This window comes from Coregonus clupeaformis, chromosome 10 (genome assembly GCF_020615455.1).
Source record: "Coregonus clupeaformis isolate EN_2021a chromosome 10, ASM2061545v1, whole genome shotgun sequence".
NCBI lineage: Eukaryota > Metazoa > Chordata > Actinopteri > Salmoniformes > Salmonidae > Coregonus > Coregonus clupeaformis.
The window spans coordinates 22661306-22683279 of NC_059201.1; the positions used below are offsets into that span (position 1 = coordinate 22661306).

General features: G+C 43.7%; 1 protein-coding gene across 3 annotated transcripts; it reads left to right on the forward strand.

Moving 5' to 3' along the window:
* Positions 1 to 2665: 2665 nt before the first annotated feature.
* Positions 2666 to 21551, forward strand: LOC121575363 (4'-phosphopantetheine phosphatase). 3 transcript variants are annotated; one of them, XM_041888408.1, is made up of 20 exons: positions 2666 to 2813; positions 3166 to 3248; positions 3817 to 4025; positions 4152 to 4335; positions 4424 to 4516; positions 13375 to 13528; positions 14153 to 14334; positions 14818 to 14899; positions 15412 to 15512; positions 15850 to 15855; positions 16467 to 16622; positions 16745 to 16857; positions 17080 to 17167; positions 17446 to 17597; positions 17758 to 17813; positions 17933 to 17982; positions 18188 to 18292; positions 18460 to 18560; positions 18648 to 18716; positions 19981 to 21551. In XM_041888408.1, the coding sequence occupies exons 1-20, from the start codon at positions 2693 to 2695 to the stop codon at positions 20234 to 20236; spliced, it is 2361 nt and encodes a 786-aa protein (XP_041744342.1). In that variant the 5' UTR covers positions 2666 to 2692; the 3' UTR covers positions 20237 to 21551. The 3 variants fall into 3 exon arrangements, with proteins under 3 accessions (XP_041744342.1, XP_041744343.1, XP_041744344.1); XM_041888410.1 differs by having other exon boundaries at positions 2706 to 2796; XM_041888409.1 differs by lacking the exon at positions 15850 to 15855.
* The last annotated feature ends 423 nt before the right edge of the window (positions 21552 to 21974 follow it).

Genomic DNA, 21974 nt, shown 5'->3' on the forward strand with positions numbered 1-21974 from the left:
AATACCCTCGTGTTGTAGTTTAGTGCCGTAAACCAAAACGTGTCCTAATCTCGTGCCATAAACTCCCCCTTTCTGTAGTGTAGTGTCGCAAAATTAAACGCATGCGCACATCCATTCAAAAATACTTTTTCACCGTGGACTCTCCCCAATCCCAAATAGACGGTTAACAGTCCAGCTGTAACTCCCGTTTCCCCCTTATAGTCAAACAACATTTAACAGCGCTCACAAAACATATAACCTGACTTACACACAGAGACAAATTTAAGAGACTTTAATCCATCGCAATGGAGTCTCTAAGGATACATTAGCATGTAGCACACAACACAATTAGCATTTAGCATTAGCCACGATGTACCATGTAGCATGAAACACACTCCCATTTATCACTAACCTTAGCCTTAGCCTTTAGCTAACTGCGGCCTACCCAGCCCTAAGTAACCTGCACCGTGGCCAAATCATTGTCCATCATTATCCATATCTCCGCCTAACTTTATGCTGCCGTAAGTTCTGGATAATCATAGAGAGGTTACCCCATGCATTATACTTCGTCAACTATACGATGAGCATAACATGCATATAATCCATCCAGCTTATAATTCCCAGAATCAACCTTACCACACCGAACGCGTTGCAAGGATTTCATGGCCCATTCCTAAAGAATCGCCTCGCTTCGAGGTCTTTACCAGATTCACGGTGCCCTAAAGAATGCGCATATCGGCCTTCTCTAAATTTCCCATTGTCAACCGTTACCAATGGCATCTATCTTAATGCTCCAAATTTCCCCATTGCCACCCGTTACCAATGGAATCTATCTTAATGCTCTAAATTTCCCCATTGCCACCCGTTACCAATGGAATCTATCTTAATGCTCTAAATTTCCCCATTGCCACCCGTTACCAATGGAATCTATCTTAATGCTCTAAATTTCCCCATTGCCACCCGTTACCAATGGAATAACATTTTAGCAGACTCTAGTCAACAGCAACAACGCCACCCGAGGCAAGGTCTTATGGTACATCTCTCCAGTGTACACAAGTCGTATCCAATCTAACAAACTCCGAAGCGGTAAGAAACACTCACCCTTTTTTGGCCATGCTTCAAAGCGAGTTAGCCTGGCGGTTGACTGAAACAAGGAAGAGACGCAAACCCAGCCCCACGTTGGGCGCCATTATGTCGTATCGGGTGAATGGTGGCCATTATTGCTGTCAACAAAGAGTCCGTCTATGCTGCATCGTGTTAGAGGCTTTTATTAAAATCACGAGGTTACAGCATAAATGACAGGTGACATGACACCCGGGGAGCGACGCCTCAGAATGGCTGCTCGTTCTTCCTCTCTTCTTCGTTTAACCCCCCTATTTATAAACAATGAAGCTCCCTCTTCTGGCCAATCCCCAGTCTCCCCTGTCTACAACACACTTCCGGTCTGCTGTATATGACGTCACACCCAAAACATTCCCTCTTGATACTAACACAAACAACATTCCATTTCTTCATGAAAAACATTTAACAAAGGCATAATCTTCAGATACGATAATCAGTTGTCAGAGCACCTTACCGATCACTGCACCTGTACACAGCCCATCTGAAATTAGCCCACCCAACGACCTCACCCCCATATTGTTATTAATTTTGCTCATTTGCACCCCAGTATCTCTATTTGCACATAATCTCTTGCACATCTATCATTCCAGTGTTAATACTAATTGTAATTATTTTGCACTATAGCCTATTTATTGCCTTACCTCCATTACTTGCTACATTTGCACACACTGTATATATATTTTCTGTTGTATTTTTGACTTTATGTTTTGTTTTACCCCATATGTAACTCTGTGTTGTTGTTTTTATCGCACTGCTTTGCTTTATCTTGGCCAGGTCGCAGTTGTAAATGAGAACTTGTTCTCAACTGGCTTACCTGGTTAAATAAAGGTGAAATAAAAATATATAAATAAATAAATGTGTCTATTGCAGATTGAAGAAAAACTTTCTCAAAACTCTTGTTTATTTTCAACATTCCAGTGTCTTTTGTAAAGACAGTAAATGTAGTCAATATCCCCATACCCCAGCCTGGAAGCCCATACTCTGTTAGAGTATGTCTTGGAGATTTTTCCAAGTTCTGTTTGTGATGTTTAATCACTTTGCACAGCGTCTCATTGAGACAATTTTAATACATTCAAAAACAATCAAATGAAATACTTTTTTTTCTTGTTCTTTATTTACTTTTTCTCATCTTTACTATGATAGCCTACATTTCAGCTCAATAATTGTGTTGGTGTAGGCCTAAACGTTAAATGCTTTTAAATTACCATTTTGTTATGAATATATTCCCATCACATCAGTATGATGTGCAGGAGGTTTATGATGATATGATATTGATTTTAGTTGCTCATCAAATGTGTGCCAAATAGTTTCGTCTTTTCACAAATGTTCACCTATGTGTATGTATGTAGGTTTACAGAAAATATCACAGAAGACCAGAGATTTCCTACAACAATATCACAGAAGTCCAGGGCCATGTTCAGTTGCCAAACGTTTTCGAACGTTGCAGATAGAAATTCCACGAATAGAGCCGATGTGATTCCTTATTCTACATGTCAGAGACCCTCTGAACATTCCAAAACGTTGCGTTCTACTGAACGCCCCAGAGATTTTTCCATTTGTTCCGTACCTGAACGTCATTGCGCAACACAAGATGGCGGCGGAAAGTGAGAGAGTGGACAGGAGTAGTCACAGCATGGATAAAAGCATAACTCTTCCACCCGATGAGATCTTCAGGAATTTGGAAAATGCAAAGAGGTTCGCAATAGACATAGGTATACGCTAAGTTATATATTCGTATCGCTACTTGAATGTATTCACTTGGCTTCTTACTTTGACAACACTGCAGCCACGCACGAGAGGCTAGCAAGCAACGACGTGTTGTCTGGCTGGCTTGTTAGCTTATTTAAGTAGTTAGCGACCGGTAGCTGGGAAGTTACCGTCGCGCCACTGACTTGCCACATAAATGTTAGCTGGCTAATTAGCGTTTGTTTATGTGCTAGATAGCTGCAGGTTTCTCAAATGGCAAGCTAACTAAGCCAGCTAATTTGACCGCTGAGTTGTCAATAGTCGACTGACGCAATTATCTATCTCACGTGAGCACAAACCTTTTTTTCTCCCACACAGGTGGATCTCTGACGAAACTCGCCTATTACTCCACTGTTCAACACAAAGTAGCGAAAGTACGGTCATTCGACCATACTGCAAAGGTATGTGGTGTCAATAAACTTTGGAACACTGTCAGTAACTAACGTTAGGTCCAAAGGAGCAGAGGACATAGCTACATAAGAGCTTGCGTCCAACGTGTATTGTACTATTTAAGCCATTTACTCGGCAACAATAACATCAAATGTCAGTGTTCCATTGAGGGGCTAAAGTGATTTGCTGCCCAAGTGCACTGCTATGCAGTGTTATTACAATGTTTAGGCCTGGAGGACTCCTGCCAGAAGAGTTGGGCTTATCTCTCAGCACACTGAACTGTTTCTTGTCTCAGGTCTCCAATGGGCCAACCTGATAAGTGTGTGAATGTAGCTACGGAAAAGTAAACAAATTAAGCTTGTATTAGTTAGAGAGTAGCCAATATGTGATTGCTTGAGTGTGGGGGTTGTGGTAGACATATAGGCTACTGATTCATGATGTAGGGCTTCAAAAAGGTGTGTACCTTGGGACAGTGAATGTGTAGACATACAGGTCTTACTGAGCCCACTCAGGTTGCCCTGGTGGTCTCGGGTCTGCAGTGCTGGCCTGGTTCTTTATCTGTGTGTCCCTCTTTACCAGGACACTGAGGATGACCCCCTCTATGAGATCTCTATGCAGGAGGAGATCTTGGCTCGCCTTCACTTCATCAAGTTTGAAAATGCCTACATCGAAACCTGCCTGGACTTTATCAAAGACCACCTGGTCAACACTGACACCAAAGTCATCAAAGCCACCGGTGGAGGGGCTCACAAGTTCAAAGATCTCATAGAGAAGAAACTGAAGCTCAGGTGAGAAAGGAATATATTGTTTTGAGGTATTTTGTTAAAATCTAAAACAGCTTTATTTTTAAAGACATCTTGACCAGTATAAGGTTGTGCTTATTATAATGTAGCTGCTCTTCATGTTTTGACTAGGGTGGACAAGGAGGATGAAATGACATGCCTGATCAAGGGCTGCAACTTTGTGCTGAGGAACATCCCCCATGAGGCTTTTGTCTATGCCAAGCATGCAGACTCTGAGTTCCGCTTCCAGAACACTCACCCTGACATCTTCCCTTACCTGCTCATCAACATCGGCTCAGGGGTGTCCATCATCAAGGTACCAATGCCTGACACAAATCCAGATCTGGTGTGACATGTGGCCTATGTACCAATTCATTCAACAAACAATATTTCTCTCCAAACAGGTGGAATCGGAGGATAAATTTGAGCGTGTTGGAGGAAGCTCCATAGGTGGGGGTACATTCTGGGGCCTTGGAGCTCTGCTCACAAAAACAAAGGTAAAACCCCTCCTCACCCCTATGCTGACACTTCAAGCAATAGGCTTTTTAAATAGTCAGGTTACCAAATTAACTGAAATGTATATTCTTATTTTCTGTTGGTTCTTGACAAATATCTTTCCAGTTGACATTACTGCAACTTTCATTTTTATTATCTGGAAGAATGCCCTCTGTACTTACAAGCTCTCATTCTGATTAGGGTTCAGGGGTTTTTCTGCATAGAAAAGTATTGGACTGGCCGCCTATGTCCAAACAGCATGACCATTATATAGGTGCACCTTGTGCTGGGGACAATAAAAGGCCACTCTAAAATGTACAGTTTTGTCACACAGCACAATGCCACATATGTCTCAACTTTTGAAGGACTGTGCAATTGGCAGGAATGTCCACCAGAGCTGTTGCCAGATAATTGAATGTTCATTTCTCTACCATAAGCAGCCTCAATGTCGTTTTAGAATTTGGCCGTACGTCCTCCCGGCCTCACAACCGCAGACCACGTGTTACCAGACCAGCCCAGGACCTCCACATCAGGCTTCTTCACTTGTGTCTGAGACCAGCCACCTGGACAGCTGATGAAACTGTGGGCTTGCACAACCGAATAATTTCTGCTCAAACTGTCTCATCTGCGTGCTCATCATTCTCACCAGGGTCTTGACCTGACTGCAGTTTCGCATCATAAACGACTTCAGTGGGAAAATGTTCACCTTCGATGGCCACTGGCACGATGGAGAAGTTTCTTCACGGATTAATCACTATTTCAACTGTGCCGGGAAGATGACTGACAGCGTGTATGGCATCGTGTGGGCGAGCGGTTTGCTGATGTCAATATTGTGAACAGTGTCCCATGGTGGCGGTGGGGTTATGGTATGGGCAGGCATAAGCTACGAACACCATTTTATTTTATTGATGGCAATTTGAATGCACAGAGATAACGTAATGAGGGGTCCCATGTGACTCAGTTGGTAGAGCATGGCGCTTGCAATGCCAGGGTTGTGGGTTTGATTCCCACGGGGGACCAGTAAGGAGAGAAAAAGTATAAAATATATGCACTCACTACTGTAAGTCGCTCTGGATATGAGCTTCTGCTAAATGACTAAAATGTGATGAGATGCTGAGGCCCATTGTCGTGCCATTCATCCGCCGCCATCACCTCATGTTTCAGCATGAAGGTGCATGGCCCCGTGTCGCAAGGATCTGTACACAATTCATGGAAGCTGAAAATGTCCCAGTTCATCCATGGCCTGCATACTAACCAGATATGTTACCTATTGGGCATGTTTGGGATGCTCTGGATCGACGTGTACGACAGCGTGTTCCAGTTCACACCAATATCCAGCAACTTCGCACAGCCATTGAAGAGGAGTGGGTCAACATTCCGCAGGCCACACTCAATAGCCTGATCATCTCTATGCGAAGGAGATGTCACGCTGCATGAGGCAAATGGTCACCAGGAAATAAAATTAACGCCTGCCAAATGCGGGTAGATTTAGGTATTGGCGGGTAAGAATGTCTATTTCACCAGCCACGTTGGCGGGTGGTCAATTTGCTTGGCTCTACAGTGCGAGCATTACATTTGTGGATAAAAATAGTCAAAAGTCAAGTATAATCACGTTACAAAAATGCTGCAGTAGCTGTTTTCAAAGTATTTTTGCTGCTTTGTTTCATAGCTGCTAATTGCACAAATAAATATTAATCCTATATCCCACCTTGCGCAGCAAGACTGCCTGGCAGTAAAGTGCAGATACTGTAGATGCAATTTTGGAGGCGCTGAGCACAGGCATACAAATTGTTCTAATTTACTCAAGTCTACAAAGTGAGACTTTGTCCCCTTGTTTCTTGTCTATTTACATTGTTTTGTTCACAAGCTCGGTTGTTTTTCAACTTTAGTTTGAGTCTGCTGCTTCAATTAATAGTCAGATCCCAAATCTCACACAGACACGTGACAGGACTCGAGTGGCCCCATTACCACGGTAATCTCCTGGCCTTAAAAGGGGCAGCTGAACATTTTATCTCTGCTATTTTGATTAAAAGACTCGGGTCACAAAAAATTAAATTAAATTAAAAAACATACCACATTATATTTTCTTTTTTTTTAGGAACATTACAAAGCATGGTCATCATAATATTTTAAAAAATCTGTGACCAACAGATGCATATCTGTATTCCCAGTCATATAAATCCATAGATTAGGGCCTAATGAATTGATTTCAATTGACTGATTTCCTTATAGGAACTGTAACAGTAAAATCTTTGAAATTGTTGCATTAATATTTTTGTTCAGTGTGTGAATATACAGTGGGGGAAAAAAGTATTTAGTCAGCCACCAATTGTGCAAGTTCTCCCACTTAAAAAGATGAGAGGCCTGTAATTTTCATCATAGGTACACGTCAACTATGACAGACAAAATTAGAAAATAAAATCCAGAAAATCACATTGTAGGATTTTTAATGAATTTATTTGCAAATTATGGTGGAAAATAAGTATTTGGTCACCTACAAACAAGCAAGATTTCTGGCTCTCACAGACCTGTAACTTCTTCTTTAAGAGGCTCCTCTGTCCTCCACTTGTTACCTGTATTAATGGCACCTGTTTGAACTTGTTATCAGTATAAAAGACACCTGTCCACAACTTCAAACAGTCACACTCCAAACTCCACTATGGCCAAGACCAAAGAGCTGTCAAAAGACACCAGAAACAAAATTGTAGACCTGCACCAGGCTGGGAAGACTGAATCTGCAATAGGTAAGCAGCTTGGTTTGAAGAAATCAACTGTGGGAGCAATTATTAGGAAATGGAAGACATACAAGACCACTGATAATCTCCCTCGATCTGGGGCTCCACGCAAGATCTCACCCCGTGGGGGTCAAAATGATCACAAGAACAGTGAGCAAAAATCCCAGAACCACACGGGGGGACCTAGTGAATGACCTGCAGAGAGCTGGGACCAAAGTAACAAAGCCTACCATCAGTAACACACTACGCCGCCAGGGACTCAAATCCTACAGTGACAGACGTGTCCCCCTGCTTAAGCCAGTACATGTCCAGGCCCGTCTGAAGTTTGCTAGAGTGCATTTGGATGATCCAGAAGAGAATTGGGAGAATGTCATATGGTCAGATGAAACCAAAATATAACTTTTTGGTAAAAACTCAACTCGTCGTGTTTGGAGGACAAAGAATGCTGAGTTGCATCCAAAGAACACCATACCTACTGTGAAGCATGGGGGTGGAAACATCATGCTTTGGGGCTGTTTTTCTGCAAAGGGACCAGGACGACTGATCCCTGTAAAGGAAAGAATGAATGGGGCCATGTATCGTGAGATTTTGAGTGAAAACCTCCTTCCATCAGCAAGGGCATTGAAGATGAAACGTGGCTGGGTCTTTCAGCATGACAATGATCCCAAACACACCGCCCGGGCAACGAAGGAGTGGCTTCGTAAGAAGCATTTCAAGGTCCTGGAGTGGCCTAGCCAGTCTCCAGATCTCAACCCCATAGAAAATCTTTGGAGGGAGTTGAAAGTCCGTATTGCCCAGCGACAGCCCCAATACATCACTGCTGTAGAGGAGATCTGCATGGAGGAATGGGCCAAAATACCAGCAACAGTGTGTGAAAACCTTGTGAAGACTTACAGAAAACGTTTGACCTGTGTCATTGCCAACAAAGGGTATATAACAAAGTATTGAGAAACTTTTGTTATTGAACAAATACTTATTTTCCACCATAATTTGCAAATAAATTCATAAAAAATCCTACAATGTGATTTTCTGGATTGTTTTTTCTCATTTTGTCTGTCATAGTTGACGTGTACCTATGGTGAAAATTACAGGCCTCTCTCATCTTTTTAAGTGGGAGAACTTGCACAATTGGTGGCTGACTAAATACTTTTTTTCCCCACTGTATGTATGTATGTGTATATATATATATATATATATATATATATATATATATATAAATAATAATATTTTTGAACATTTTAGGGAAGGAAAAATGTTTTCAGTGTAAACTTAAACAAGATATAAAGTATGTAGAAACGATAATGGACCTATATATTTTTAATTAAGATCATCTTTGAGAACTAATAATCACCAAAAATAAAAGGTAGACAGTCAGGGAGAAACAATTGTATTATGTTTGAGTCACTCAAATAGCATAAGCCATGGCCAAATGTGTAGAATTGCAGGAAATACGTTTTGAAACAGCTAAATTAGGATAGGATGAACTTTGGAAAATTGTCTTCAACACACCGTATTGCTGTATACAAAATACACTGTACATTACACACTCAACATGTACCAAACATTTGGAACGCCTTCCTAATATTGAGTTGCACCCCCACTCCCCTTTTGCCCTCAGAACATCAATCAATCAAATGTATTTATAAAGCCCTTTTTACATCTGCAGATGTCACAAAGTGCTTGTACAGAAACCCAGGCTAAAACCCCAAACAGCAAACAATGCAGATGTAGAAGCACGGTGGCTAGGAAAAACTCCCTAGAAAGGCAGGAACCTAGGAAGAAACCTAGAGAGGAACCAGGCTCTGAGGGGGGGGGTGGGCAGTCCTCTTCTGGCAGTGCCGGGTGGAGATTATAAGAGTACATGGCCATTAACACCAGATCGTTCTTCAAGATGTTCATAGATGACCAGCAGGGTCAAATAATAATCACAGTGGTTGTAGAGGGTGCAACCGGTCAGCATCTCAGGAGTAAATGTCAGTTGGATTTTGATAGCCGAGCATTGAGGTCGAGACGGAGAGAGAGAAAAAAAACAGCAGGTCCGGGACAAGGTAGCACGTCCGGTGAACTGGTCAGGGTTCCAAAGCCACAGGCAAAACAGCAGAAACTGGATCAGCAGCACGACCAGGTGGACTGGGGACGGGGACAGCCAGGAGTCATCAGGCCAAGTGGTCCTGAGAGAGAGAGAATACTTAAGTTCACACAGGACACCAGATAAGACGGGAGAATTTCACCAGACAGGACAGACTGACCCTAGCCCCCCCGGCACATAGACTATTGCAGCATAGATACTGGAGGCTGAGACAGGGGAGGTCGGGGTGACACTGGCTCTCTCCGACGATACCCCCGGACAGGGCCAACCAGGCAGGGATATAACCCCACCAACTTTGCCAAAGCTCAGTCCCCACACCACTAGAGGGATTTCAACAGACCTCCAACTTACTACCCTGAGACAAGGCTGAGTATAGCCCACAAAGATCTCCGAGACCGTGGGGGCACAAAACCGGACAGGAAAATCACGTCAGTAACTCAGCCCACTCAAGTCAAGTATTGCGGAAAAAGCCTTGAAGGGACGGCATGGAAGAGCACTAGTAAGCAAGTGACTTCGCCCTAGTAATAGGGTCAGAGGCAGAGAATCCCAGTGGAGAGAGGGGAGCCGGCCAGGCAGAGACAAAAAGGGCGGTTCATCACTCCAGTGCCTTGCCGTTCATTTTCGCACCCCTGGGCCAGACTACACTCAATCATAGGACCTACTGAAGAGATGAGTCTTTAGTAAATACTTAAGGTCTAGACCGAGTCTGCGTCTCTCACATGGATAGGCAGACCATTCCATAAAAATTGAAAGCCCTGCCTCCAGCTGTTTGCTTAGAACTTCTAGGGACAATAAGGAGGCCTGCATCTTGTGACGGTAGCGTACGTGTAGGTATGTATGGCAGGACCAAATCGTGGAGCTAGGTAGGAGCAAGTCCAGCTAATGCTTTGTAGTTTAGCAGAAAAACCTTAAAATCAGCCCTAGCCTTAACAAGAGGCTAGCACTTGAGAAATATTATCACATTTTTTGGTTCTAGTCAAGATTCTGGCAGCTGTATTTAGCACTAACTGAAGTTTATATAGTGCTTTATCCGGGTAGTGAAGCGTGATTCATCACTCCAGAGAACACGTTTCCAATGCTCCAGTTCAATGGCGGTGAGCTTTACAAAACTCCAGCCGACGCTTGGCATTGCACATGCTGATGTTCGGCTTATGTGCGGCTGCTCGGCCAAGGAAACCCATTTTCATGATGCTCCCGATGAACAGTTATTGTGCTGACAGTCACTGAGCTCTTCAGTAAGGCCATTCTACTGCCAATGCTTGTCTATGGAGATTGCATGGCGGTGTGCTCGATTTTATACACCTGTCAGCAATGGGTGTGCTGACATAGCTGAATCCACTAATTTGAAGGGGTGTCCACATACTTTTGTATATACAGTTGAAGTCGGAAGCTTACATACACCTTAGCCAAATACATTTACATTACATTTTAGTCATTTAGCAGACGCTCTTATCCAGAGCGACTTACAGTTAGTGAATACATGTTTTTATTTTTATTTTTATTTTTTTTATACTGGCCCCCTGTGGGAAACGAACCCACAACCCTGGCGTTGCAAACGCCATGCTCTATCAACTGAGCTACATCCCTGCCGGCCATTCCCTCCCCTACCCTGGACGACGCTGGGCCAATTGTGCGCCGCCCATGAGTCTCCCGGTCGCGGCCGGCTGCGACAGAGCCTGGATTCGAACCAGGATCTCTAGTGGCACAGTTAGCACTGCGATGCAGTGCCTTAGACCACTGCTCAAAAAAATAAAGGGAACACTTAAACAACACAATGTAACTCCAAGTCAACACTTCTGTGAAATCAAACTGTCCACTTAGGAAGCAAGACTGATTGACAATAAATTTCACATGCTGTTGTGCAAATGGAATAGACAACAGGTGGAAATTATAGGCAATTAGCAAGACACCCCCAATAAAGAAGTGGTTCTGCAGGTGGTGACCACAGACCACTTCTCAGTTCCTATGCTTCCTGGCTGATGTTTTGGTCACTTTTGAATGCTGGCGGTGCTTTCACTCTAGTGGTAGCATGAGACGGAGTCTACAACCCACACAAGTGGCTCATGTAGTGCAGCTCATCCAGGATGGCACATCAATGCGAGCTGTGGCAAGAAGGTTTGCTGTGTCTGTCAGCGTAGTGTCCAGAGCATGGAGGCGCTACCAGGAGACAGGCCAGTACATCAGGAGACGTGGAGGAGGCCGTAGGAGGGCAACAACCTGGTGGAGGGTCCGTCATGGTCTGGAGTGGTGTGTCACAGCATCATCGGACTGAGCTTGTTGTCATTGCAGGCAATCTCAACGCTGTGCGTTACAGGGAAGACATCCAACTCCCTCATGTGGTACCCTTCCTGCAGGCTCATCCTGACATGACCCTCCAGCATGACAGTGCCACCAGCCATACTGCTCGTTCTGTGCGTGATTTCCTGCAAGACAGGAATGTCAGTGTTCTGACATGGCCAGCGAAGAGCCCGGATCGCAATCCCATTTAGCACGTCTGGGACCTGTTGGATCTGAGGGTGAGGGCTAGGGCCATTTCCCCCCCCCCAGAAATGTCTGGGAACTTGCAGGTGCCTTGGTGGAAGAGTGGGGTAACATCTCACAGCAAGAACTGGCAAATCTGGTGCAGTCCATGAGGAGGAGATGCACTGCAGTACTTAATGCAGCTGGTAGTCACACCAGATACTGACTGTTACTTTTGATTTTGACCCTCCCTTTGTACAGGGACACATTATTCAGTTTCTGTTAGTCACATGTCTGTGGAACTTGTTCAGTTTATGTCTGTTGTTGAATCTTATGTTCATACAAATATTTACACATGTTAAGTTTGAAAATAAACGCAGTTGACAGTGAGAGGACGTTTCTTTTTTTGCTGAGTTTTATAAGGTTGATTTCCAACCTATGAACACAATCATCAATATCAATGGAGCCAATCACATTATCACACTCGACAGAGAAGACCTTTTAGGTGCCTTTTGGCAAACTCCAAGCAGGCTGGTGTGCCTTTTGCTGAGGAGTGGCTTCCGTCTGGCCACTACCATAAAGGCCTGATTGGTGGAGTGCTGCAGAGATGGTTGTCCTTCTGGAAGATTCTCCCATCTCCACAGAGGAACTCTGGAGCTCTGTCAGAGGGACCATCGGGTTCTTGGTCACCTCCCTGACCAAGGCCCTTCTCCCCTGATTGCTCAGTTTGGCCGGGTGGCCAGCTCTAGGAAGAGTCTTGGTGGTTCCAAACTTCTTCCATTTAAGAATGATGGAGGCCACTGTGTTCTTGGGTACCTTCAATGCTGCAGAAATGTTTTGGTACCCTTCCCCAGATCTGTGCCTCGACACAATCCTGTCACGGAGCTCTACGGACAATTCTTTCGACCTCATGGCATGGTCTTTGCTCTGACATGCACTGTCAACTGTGGGACCTTACATAGACAGGTGTGTGCCTTTCCAAATCATGTCCAATCAATTTAAATTACCACAGATGGACTCCAATCAAGTTATATTAACATCTCAAGGATGATCAATTGTAACCGGTTGCACCTGAGCTTAATTTCGAGTCTCATAGCAAAGGGTCTGAATACTTATGTAAATAAGATATTTCAGTGTTTTATTTTCTATACATTTGCAAAACAATGTAACAAAAAAAACTTCGTATTGTGTATAGATTGAGGAAAACATTTCATTTAATAAATGTTTGAATAAGGCTGTAATATAACTGTGGAAAAAGTCAAGAGGTCTGAATACTTTCCAAATGCACTGTACAATCTTGCGTAAAAAAAACATTTAATTAATTTGCTTTGGTCAGCTCATCTGGTGTGTACAAGGATTTTTTTGCAGGGTTCATGTTGGTGATTGTGTCAATAGGAGGGCCAACAGGAGGGCCTCTAAAACTTTCAGTTGGCAACTGCACCACTGGTCACGCCAATCACCTAAGCCCATTTTGATCCAGAAAAAAACATGGGGATGTTACAAATAGCTAGGCTATCTGGGTGAAAGTGCTGTTTTTAAAACTACTGTATTCCTATGTCCTCCTGCTCTCACCTAGAGATTTGATGAACTACTTCAGTTGGCCTCGAAGGGGCAGCACACAAGCGTTGACATGCTTGTCAAAGACATCTACGGGGGATCTTATGGGTCCTTGGGCTTGACTGGGGACCTTATAGCAAGCAGCTTTGGAAAATCTGCTACTGCTGACAAAGGTAAAGAGAGAACAGAGCCCTTGCAGTACGTTTATTCTTTGGCACCATAACCTGTTTTTCATTGCACTGTCTTCAGGAGTGGACTCCCTGGCATGCGATCTACCAGTGGAGGCTGGTGGGAGGAGCTATAGGAGGATGGGCTCATTGTAGTTGCTGAAATAGATTTAATGGAACGGAGTCAAACGTGGTTTCCATATGTTTGATACGTTCCATTTATTGAATTCCATTCCAGCCATTACAAGGAGCCCATCCTCCTATAGCTCCTCCCACCAGCCTCCACTGCTAAATACTGTAATGTAGGCTACATTCCTGTTGAGCACTAACTGATTGATTGACCTCTTACCCAGTTGCTGTGGCCTTGTCCCCTCTAGGCTGTGTGGTTACTGTTGAGAAATAGATGAGGCAGACAGCCATGGAGGCAAAGCAAGCCACTCATTCACTCACTCTATTAGATCGTTTATGTTTTTAATGTAGTGCGAAATAATACCTGACACTAACTGTCAATACATAAACCAACACTTTACTTACTTACTTCAATGGGATCTGGGCTTGTTGTCTAGAGTGACTCCATGTTTCTGGAGCTTCACTTGGCAGTATGTTGACTTTTGTTTCCTCCTGAATCAGAGTTCTCTAAAGAAGACATGGCTAAGAGCCTGCTCCATATGATCAGCAATGACATTGGGCAGCTGGCCTGCCTCTATGCCCGGCTCCACAACTTGACCAGGGTCTACTTTGGGGGCTTCTTCATCCGAGGACACCCTGTCACTATGCACACCATCACTTACAGTATCAACTTCTTCACCAAGGCAAGCCCCCCCCCCCCACCACCAATGTACCTCCTTAGCAAGCATTTCTTTCTCAATCCATGTTTTGCTCTCAGGTACATTTGATTGAGCTCAATATTTACCCCTGACAGAGCTGGATCTGATGTCAGCTGACTAAAATCAGGGATATGTCCCTTGGGCCTAGTTCAGAGCTTGAAAACCAGCAATCAAATCTGCCTTGCAGTATTTACACAGTAGCATGGAAATATACCCTTTTTCCTGAGTTCAAATGTATTCAGAATGTTTTTGGGTGCTGTTACACAGCAGGTAGACTCCAGTCACCTCACAGGTAAATTATTTCAATTTTCAGATGGAGACATTTGTGTGGGCAGTTAAAATATAACACATAAACATTGATATGACAGTTTGATTATATTGTGCCCATAGGCTACTTTTAAATGATACAATTTGTAAGTATAATGAGTTTATTCCTTCTGACTGGATATGTATATTGTGTTTTTGCAGGGTGAAGTCCAGGCGCTCTTCCTGAGGCATGAAGGCTATCTGGGGACTATTGGTGCCTTTCTCAAGGGAGCAGAGGAAGACAGTAAGTGGAGATGCTTTCAAATGTTTTCCTCTATGGAATTTCTTCATGACAGAAAGTGGCACAGGCAGCCATGGCTTATTACACTCTAGGTTTGGTAAGCTTTTTCCTGTTGATGGGAAGTTCTTTCTTTTGAGGCATTGTCTCCCGAGTGGCGCAGTGGTCTAAGGCACTTCATCGCAGTGCTAGCTGTGCCACTAGAGATCCTGGTTCAAATCCAGGCTCTGTCGTAGCCGGCCGCGACCGGGAGACCCATGGGGCGGCGCACAATTTGCCCAGCGTCGTCCAGGGTAGGGGAGGGAATGGCCGGCAGGGATGTAGCTCAGTTGGTAGAGCATGGCGTTTGCAACGCCAGAGTTGTGGGTTCGATTCCCACGGGGGGGCCAGTATAAGAAAAAACGATATATGCACTCACTAACTGTAAGTCGCTCTGGATAAGAGCGTCTGCTAAATGACTAAAATGTAAATGTAAAATGAGTCTTATTCACTGTTATTATAATTGTCACTTGATCTAGATCCTAACCAGTACAGTTGGGGGGAGAACTATGCTGGGAGCTCTGGCCTGATGAGTACCTCTCCAGACCTGAACCCCATGCAACGTGCACGCAGTGGAACTGTAAGTCCTTTGGAGAAGAAAATATGAAAATATTTAAGGTCAGCTTTTGACCACTAGGGTGCGGTCATAACCCACTTGTTGCAATTTAATTTAGGTGACATTTCATTCACCATTTGAGCTATTTCCCCCACACCTCCCTATTTTATCTGATTTCTGAGATAATTGTGTATATGATGTTTTCTGTGGAAATGTCACCACCGCTGTCCTTTTAAAATCCACAGGCCTGGTGTGACATCCTTCATTTATCATTTCAATCTAACATTTGGTTGTTTTCATCTCTTCTCTTCATATCCACCATCTCTTACCTCTGTTTACCTACTGTAACCCTTTCCTTCAGTTTCCCGTAAGTACTTCCCCATGCTCTCTGTGTAGTGGTTTGATTTGGGCTATATATTTCCTCATGTTTCTGGCTTTGTATCTCTACACCTGCCCCAACATTCACATTGGGTTAAATAAGGTTTCAGGGAGACAGTTGTGGCATTAACTGCTATATGCCAGCCTTTTACTTTCACATCGTATTACTTAACATCCTTTGAAGTGTTGCTTTAGGTAGTCACTGTTTTGAATTGTGTTGTAACGTGTTATAACCAACCTTCTACTTACCTGTGACACTGGAGAATAGTAATCAGGTCTGTTCACCTTAAACATTGTGCTTGATAGCATTCTCACGGCACTGACTGGTGTGAGGAGTCAGTATAGGCTACTTCTAAACTTTGATACTTTGGTGTGTGTGTCTACTGCACAAGCAGTGTACTTGTCCATGAATGATATGGAGCTTGACACATGCTATTGTCAGCTCAGCTCACTGACCACTAGGTGGTGTATTGAAAACAGATATTGGCATTTTGCGATGTTTGAAGGAGTCGGGTCGCTTTGGTTTCACTTTGATATGTGCATGAGTGCGTTAGCCCAGCACTATGTACAGTGCTTAGTGTGTCTCCTGTCCGGCTCCAGTTTGACATGTTGGAGATGGACCGTCTGGAGAGGCAGCTGGTGAACCTGCCCCTGCTGCAGGACCCTTCCTCCTACATCCCAGACACAGTGGACCTCTCAGAGGACGCCCTCGCACGGGAGTACTGGCTCTACTGCTTTGAGGAGGCCCTGGATGGGGTAAGAGGCAGAGCATCTTCCACTTGTCTACTCATCAAAACACACATTGCATTCATTGACACAGCGAGTCTTCATCCTTGTTGCTTTTAAAATTGCTGATCTGGGTGATGTGCTTCGGACAGGTAGTAAAGAGAGCTGTGGCCAGCCAGCCTGATCTTCCAGAGGCTGCTGAACGAGCAGAGAAGTTCCGGCACAAGTACCTGCATAAGCTGCAGACCCTCCGCCACCAGCCTTTGTAAGGGGAGCCCCAGCATCTAAATGCCACAGCTGCAGATCGTTTTCAAAGGCTGTAGACTACTAGAGCTGTTTCTTGATCATTTATGTAGATGCATATCTCTGAAGGCCTCCTAGTAGTGGATGAGATTGACTCTTGTACATGATGAAGTCTCACTGTTCCCTCTGCAATCTGTATGTGTTTCTGTCTGCTAATGTAGAGTACTTCTCTTCTCACCTCTAGTGCTTATGGATCCCTCACTGTCAGAAGTCTGTTAGACACAAGAGAACACTGTTTAAACGAGTTCAACTTCCCTGACCCCTACTCTAAGGTTTGACTGGATTCTATAGCTCTTTTCTATAGCTCTCTTTTTCTCTGTTCACGGTTCTCAATAGTGCTTCTCTTTTTCTGGTCTTGATTTACCTTAAAGGCTGAGTCATCTGATGATGAAGCTTACATGTGTGGTCTTGGGTGCATTTTAATGTCGTTTCATGTCCACTTGCCTTGATTAGTGTCTGTGTCTTTATATGATTTGCTAATGTGGTAGATTAGCTGTGAGAAGTGGGAGGAGGCTTCTGTGTCTCAGTTTTGTCTTCATCTCTCCCACAGATCAAGCAGAGGGAGAACGACATGGCCCTCAAGTACTTCCAGAAGGCAGTCAAATCCCTGGAGGAGCTGAGCTGGGAGCAGAGGCAGTTTGCCCTGGTCAGGGGCCTCCTGGCTGGGAATGTCTTCGACTGGGGAGCCAAGGCTGTTTCAGAGTGAGTCTTAATGAGTCTGTACTCCTAAAGTTTGGACTATGAAGGATTATTATGACAAAAATTCTGGCTATATATATATATTTCTTTCTTTCTTTTCTTGAGAATACATGGCAATTTTGGATGAACAAAGACTGTCGCTCATGCTCACATTTTCACTTAGTGTTCTGGAGTCTGATCCGGAGTTTGGCTTTGAACAGGCGAAACGGCAGTTGGAAGGTATGAAAGCCCTTGTTGACTGGGAAAACATTTGGATAGCTGTTTAAATGGATCCAACATTTTATACTGCTGCTGTAACCTATGTAGGCTACATAATGACAGTCCCATTTTCTCCATAGAGCGGCCGTGGCTTGTCGATGCCTATGACCAATGGCTCGAGAGACTGAAGGTAAGAATTGAAACTATGTTTCCTGAAGTTAGTGTTTCAATTTTGTGATTATATTAGCTGTATTCTGATTATGGACCACATCCTAACTTCAGGTCCACAGAAGTTCTATGCCTGGATCTCAATTTAGGATTTGTCCCAAAGATGTGTATGACTTGATGCTTTGGAACAGTAATTGAATACCATGCCTACTGGCTTTCTTTTGCAGGGCCCACCTCATAAGTGTGCATTATTTTTCGTAGATAATAGTGGAATAGACATCATACTGGGAGTGTTCCCATTTGTCAGAGAGCTTCTCTGCAGGGGAACAGAGGTAAGGAACCACACCTTCCGTCCCCTAATATCTTGAAATGCTGTCACCTTCACCACCCCTTCAAATACACACTGCGTTTAATAAAACAAGATGACCGCAGCCAGATTAAATTTGTTCCACTTTATGATATTTTCGGTCTTTGACACCCTGCGTTTGCTGTTTTCCAGGTAGTCCTTGCCAGCAACTCAAGCCCAGCTCTGAATGATGTGACAAACAATGAGCTGCAGATATTGACTGAAAGAATAGCTGCAATGGATTCAGTCATACAGTGAGTATTTTAGCACTGCATTTGTGACTGGATTATGGATCCATGGTCCTTTTCCACCATTTCAATGTCATTTCATGTGTTTTTCAGGTCTGCTGTGAAGGAGGACAGGTTGAAGCTAGTCCAGAGTGGCTCCAGCTCTCCTTGCTTAGACTTGAGGTTTGTTTTATTTCCTATGCATTAATTCTATTTCAACATAACATATCTGTGTTAACTGTTTAAAAACAACCTTACTGCAAGAATGTCCACCAGAGCTGTTGCCAGAGAATTTAATGTTAATTTCTCTACCATAAGCCACCTCCAGCGTCGTTTTAGAGAATTTCGCAGTATGTCCAACCGGCCTCACAACCGCAGACCACATGTAACCACGCCAGCCCAGACCTCCACATCAGGCTTCTTCTTCACCTGCGGGATCGTCTGAGACGAGCCACCCGGACAGCTGTTGAAACTGAGTTTGCACAACCGAACAATTTCTGCACAAACTGTCAGAAACCGTCGTCTTGCTCGTCGTCTTGACCTGACTCCAGTTTCGGCGTCGTTACCAACTTCAGTGGGCAAAGGCTCAACTTCGATGGCCGCTGGCACGCTGGAGAAGTGTGCTCTTCACAGATGAATCCCGGTTTCAACAGTACCGGGCAGATGGTGTCGTGTGGGTGAGCAGTTTGCTGATAACATTATGAACAGAGTGCCCAATGGTGGCAGTGGGGTTATGGTATGGGCAGGCATAAGCTACGGACAACAAACACAATTGCATTTTATTGATGGCAATTTGAATGCACAGAGATACCGAGATGAGATCCTGAGGCCCATTGTCGTGTCATTCATCCGCCGCAATCACCTCATGTTTCAGCATGATAATGCACGGCCCCATGTCGCAAGGATCTGTACACAATTCCTGGAAGCTGAAAATGTCAGTTTTTCCATGGCCTGCACACTCACCAGACATGTCACCCATTGAGCACGTTTGGGATGCTCTGGATCGACATGTATGACAGCGTGTTCCAGTTCCCACCTATATCCAGCAACTTCGCACAGCCATTGAAGAGGAGTGGGACAACATTCCACAGGCCACAATCAATAGCCTGATAAACTCTATGTGAAGGAGATGTCGTGCTGCATGAGGCAAATGGTGGTCACACCAGATACTGACTGGTTTTCTGATCCACGCACCTACCTTTTTTAAAGATATCTGTGGCCAACAGATGCATATCTGTATATTCCCAGTCATGTGAAATCCATAGATTAGGGTCTAATGTATTTCAATTGACTGATTTCCTTATATGAACTGTAACTCAGTAAAATCTTTGCAATTGTTGCATGTTACATTTATATTTTTGTTCAGTGTAGTTTCTTAAGTAATTTATTCTAATTTACATGTTTAAGGTTATTCTTGTAAATGTGTTAATTTCTCTCTCCACCTCAGCCGTCTGGACAAGGTGTTGGCTGGGGTTGTGCGGGAGCGCCACACAGACCTGGTGATCATCGAAGGTATGGGCCGGGCCATCCACACCAACTACTACGCCATGTTGAGCTGTGAGAGCCTCAAGATGGCCGTCATCAAGAACTCCTGGCTGGCTGACCGGCTAGGAGGCAAGCTATTCAGTGTGGTCTTCAAATATGAGGTGCCACCAGGCCACAAACCCACCACCCTGGATCATGTTCCAGTGACGCCTTCATGATCTCATCACTCTCCTTTTTAAGTCTGAATATGGGACAGGTTGAACTGTTTCAGGTACTAGTTGGAGAGGTCCAGCTAGCTGTAATGGGGTTGATTTGACCGACTCATGATTGACATGCTGATTGTACAGGGAGGAGTTTTTTAAGATCAGTTATCAGTGGGCTTGGATTAATTTGGAAACTTGGTGGCCTATTTTAGCAAGGATGTCAAAGCAGGGTAGAGTATAACATTGCTTAGGAACATCAATATGTAAATGTATTTTTTGAATATACAACCATACATTGCACCATGTTATGTGTTCTTGCAGATCACAGCCTAAATTCTAGTTATGGTATCAGAACAAACAAACTTGTCAGTGGTAGAGGTGTGCTCTTTGCAGATTGACTGTCAATGCAAGTGAGATCCTCTACTGACTGCATGTATAGACAGATTATCAGTACCCTGCTGGTTACTCACAGCATCCCAATGGTTACCATGACAACAAGGTGCCCCTTTCAGTGGTGAAGAGATACTTTGCGTGTGCTGTGCTACCAGGGTAATTATAGCAATCTGTGGTGAATCTTCACAAATATATGGTAGATGTGCCTTGAGGTGGGAGTGATAAAAAGCATAGCTCATTCAAAATGCAACCAACCTGGTTTAATTTCTAGTGCAGGAGAAACATGGATGTTTGTTACCAGGGGCTACATGAAAGTGGCTTTTCTTTGAGTTCATGTTCTGTCTTCCTTTTGAATCCCAAGATTTTCCTCCTTTCATCACTGCCACTAGGTCAATTGATATGATTACCTTAATCGTGTGACGATCATTGCCTGAGAAGCTAAAATGTTGCTTCAGGGAATTTGTTTGGCACTTTTTATTGAGGGGTTAAAAATGAAATTACTGAAGGTGGCAGTATTTTCATGTGAAAAAGAGCTCCTAACAACCAAATTAATGATAAGTATATTTTGTTTGTTATTCATTGGATGTTCTGAAAGAGAATTGTCAAAATCGAAAAGTGTATTTAAGGTAATTTTATTGCTCATTTTTAAGCTATCTTTTTTATCATTAACATTCTTTTGGCAGCCTTGGTAAATTCAAGGAGTTTGTTTGGGTTGCTGTCCAAATGTTTCCATGACTTTATTTACATAACCTGTGGACTGATATTCTGTATTATCATGTGTATATACATGTGAAATAAGTGTAAATATAATTCATTTGCATTACTTATGAGTTCAGGATGCACAGACATTTAGGGAAAGTATTGTTCTCTTTACAATCACTTGTAATTAGATGTGAATTTATTTTAATGTAATTAAATTTCTCTTTGTATTTCTTGATTTTGGAGGGCGGTACTTCTGGAATTTTAGGGAGTTGAGAGGTGGATAACTGCTAGGATGCGAGGGAATACAACGCGCTGCTCTAGCATCATCAAAGCGCTTTTAGTGCCGGTGGCGCTATGTGAGAATGGAGTGCGGGTGTGTGGCACAGTAGCTGCTCGTCGTGCGCTCTTGCTAGGGAGTCATGCTGATAATGCACGGTGCCAAGCAGGGGGTACTCCACAACATGCTGTGCCTCTGCTTCTTCATTACCCCCTGCTACCACATGAACGGATGCCAGTTATTAAATTCTACAATATTCTTACACAAGAAGAAACCCTATTCTGTATAGTTTTGTTTTTCTTGCGAAATTATTTCTTGACGCACACTTTGTGTACCAATTGTTTCAATGTTCAGTTCCCAATGCATGTAGGAAACTTTATG

What these genes read in the sequence shown, in the direction of transcription:
- LOC121575363 (XM_041888408.1), top strand. Translation starts at nt 2,693, where the DNA reads ATGGCGGCGGAAAGTGAGAGAGTGGACAGGAGTAGTCACAGCATGGAT. An exon ending in TTCTCTGCAGGGGAACAGAG is followed by an intron (nt 18,293 to 18,459) that starts GTAAGGAACCAC and finishes GCTGTTTTCCAG; the next exon opens with GTAGTCCTTGCCAGCAACTC. An exon ending in TCTCCTTGCTTAGACTTGAG is followed by an intron (nt 18,717 to 19,980) that starts GTTTGTTTTATT and finishes TCTCCACCTCAG; the next exon opens with CCGTCTGGACAAGGTGTTGG.